Raw genomic sequence first — 2,599 nt, forward strand, 5'->3', positions numbered from 1 at the left:
AACTCTATTATGGAAGGAAAGAAACATATTACTTAGAAATAGCTATAAAAGGTGAGGAATGAACATCTGTAAGGGCACGAAATACTATTGGAATACACTGATTTACTTTGCTTTTTATCATGCTATTATTTACATCAATTATTCTTATTTCTATTTGATTATCAGTAACTCGAGTTCTTCTAAAAACAGGCTTTGACCGAAATTCCTATTTTTGGTTAAATAAATTGGTTCCGTTATCAGGAATATGATAATCTATTACTTTATAAATTGACCTTTTTTGTCAAAACAATCATGTCAAATGTCAATGACAACAATCAAGGAGACCGTCAATTCCAGGAGAATCAGCAAGGCGATGGAACCCCGGTCTCTTCCCCACGAAATTCTCCTCGACAATCTCGAGAAGGAACTCCTGATGGATATTAATCAAATGCGAACGATCAGTTTGAAAATAATGAGGCTATTAATGAAGCTTTGAAAAGGTTAATTGCTCAACAGGTTAGCAATGCTCTTGAGGCTTTTGCTAACCAGTTGCCAGCTGCATCGCCAACATCAACTCCAAACAACAACAGTTTAGAAAATCCTCGCCCAGGACTCGTTAATTCGGGCATTGAGGAACTCCTAGCAAATCTCGTGATGGAGGGTCACGTAACCCAATCAATTCTGATTTACAAAATTTAGTACTAACATTGCAGAAACAGCTCAAGGAGCAGAGCGACCGCATAGAGCAAATATCTGGAGTACCGCCTGTAATCAAGGGAATAGATATGGACAAATACTCACAACAACCTTGGAAGCCAAGTGAAGCTCCTCTACCAATTCCGAAGAAATTCAAGATGCCCGATATTCCAAAATACGATGGAACAACTGATCCACAAGATCACGTGACTGTATTCACAACCGACGTAAAAGGCAACAACTTGACCAAGCAAGAAATTGAATCAGTATTGGTCAAAATATTCGGAGAAACACTCACTAAGGGAGCATTAACATGGTATTCTCTTTTACCCGAAAATTCTATAGATTCTTTTGTTGAACTTGTAGATTCATTCATCAAAGCACACTCGGGAGCTCAAAAAGTTGAGAAAAGAATGGAGGACATTTTCAAAATAAAGCAAGGAGATACGAAGCTACTCAGGGAATTCGTAAACAGGTTCCAGCGTGAAAGGATGACGTTGCCACGTGTACTAGATAACTGTGCAGCTATAGCGTTTGCCAGCAATCAAAATGAAAAAAGTTCAGAAGCCACAAGGAGTCTCAAGGAAAGTTTACGATAATTTCCAGCTACAACTTGGACTTATGTTTACAACAGATATAGCACAAAACTGCGGATAGAAGAAAATACCATCATTCAATCCCGAAGGGATAAAAAGGTAAGTTCAAGGCGAACTGAAACTTAAAAAAGTTCCGGTAAAAATAGGTACGAGTCTTACATGGGACCAGCGGGAAGAGACTCACGTTCAAAATAGGAAAACCCAAGGTACGATCATAGATCAAGAGATAGGGAATCAGGTTCATCATCAAGGTTCGGAAAAGAATAAAATACACGAGAAATGCGTGATATTGATAGAAGCACGAAAGCAAAGATCGTCAGTTACAGTTTTAATGTTAGCACATCCGAATTGGTGGCTGTTTTAAGGAATATAGGAGACAAGGTACGATGGCCAAGAGAGATGAGATCAAATTCGAACAGGCGTAATCCTGATTTTTTGTGCGAGTTTCACCACGATCACAGCCACAAAACGGCATATTGTAGATTACTGCAAGGTGAAGTAGAACATTTATTGAAACAAGGGTATTTAACTGAATTATTTAGTGAAAAGGGAAAGCAGACATATATGAAAAATAGACAGGAGCCTCCAAAACCCCTTTCACCAAAAAGGATGGTTAATGTCATAAGTGGAGGAGAGGAGATCTATGGCGTAACAGCAATGAGGAAGGTGTCAAAAATAATGGTTACACATGGGAAGCGAGTTCGGCAAATTTTGGAAGAAGATAATACTATTTTTGATGATGCAGACGCGGATGGCGTGCTAACCCCACATAATGATGCACTGGTAATATCTTTATTTGTACATGACACTAACATGAAATGCGTTTTGGTTGATCCAGGTAGTTCTGTAAATATCATTCTGTTAAGAGTGGTAAATGAGATGCAAGCTGATGATAAGTTGATACCAAAGGCTCATACATTGTCCAGTTTTGACAACTCGAGTGTTGTAATAAAAGGCGAGATAACACTCACCACATTCACTGAAGGAGTAGTCAAAGACACCAAATTTCAAGTGGTAGAAATGGATATGGCTTATAACATGATTCTTGGTAGACCATGGATTCATGAAATGGAAGCTGTTCCATCAACATTGCATCAAGTTATTAAATTTCCTTCACAATGGGAAATACGAAAAATTCGTGGTGACTAGCAAGCGTCTAGGAGCATTAATTCCGTAGCATATTCTAGCTTAAAAAACGAAGAGAAATAGTAATCACAGAATCTAGTTGAGGGTGCTGCAACACAAGCCTCAACTGAGAACGGGCAAACAGATGTAGACTCGAGGCCTGATACCATCCAAGAGCCAAAGAAAAATGAAAACATCAAAAC

The 2,599-nt window shown here is 38.6% G+C and overlaps 1 protein-coding gene across 1 annotated transcript; it reads left to right on the forward strand.

Moving 5' to 3' along the window:
- Window positions 1–291: 291 nt before the first annotated feature.
- LOC138872560 (uncharacterized) lies at window positions 292–1,274 on the forward strand. Its single transcript, XM_070150789.1, has 3 exons — window positions 292–363; window positions 496–645; window positions 693–1,274. The coding sequence occupies exons 1-3, from the start codon at window positions 292–294 to the stop codon at window positions 1,272–1,274; spliced, it is 804 nt and encodes a 267-aa protein (XP_070006890.1).
- The last annotated feature ends 1,325 nt before the right edge of the window (window positions 1,275–2,599 follow it).

The sequence above is a fragment of the Nicotiana sylvestris genome, chromosome 1, assembly GCF_000393655.2.
Source record: "Nicotiana sylvestris chromosome 1, ASM39365v2, whole genome shotgun sequence".
Taxonomy (NCBI): domain Eukaryota; kingdom Viridiplantae; phylum Streptophyta; class Magnoliopsida; order Solanales; family Solanaceae; genus Nicotiana; species Nicotiana sylvestris.

Excerpts from the sequence above, each read along its gene's own strand:
- LOC138872560 (XM_070150789.1), top strand. The coding sequence starts at position 292 with ATGTCAAATGTCAATGACAACAATCAAGGAGACCGTCAATTCCAGGAG. Across the intron at positions 364-495 it reads AGCAAGGCGATGGAACCCCG|GTTAGCAATGCTCTTGAGGC; the intron begins GTCTCTTCCCCA and ends ATTGCTCAACAG. Across the intron at positions 646-692 it reads ATCTCGTGATGGAGGGTCAC|AAACAGCTCAAGGAGCAGAG; the intron begins GTAACCCAATCA and ends CTAACATTGCAG.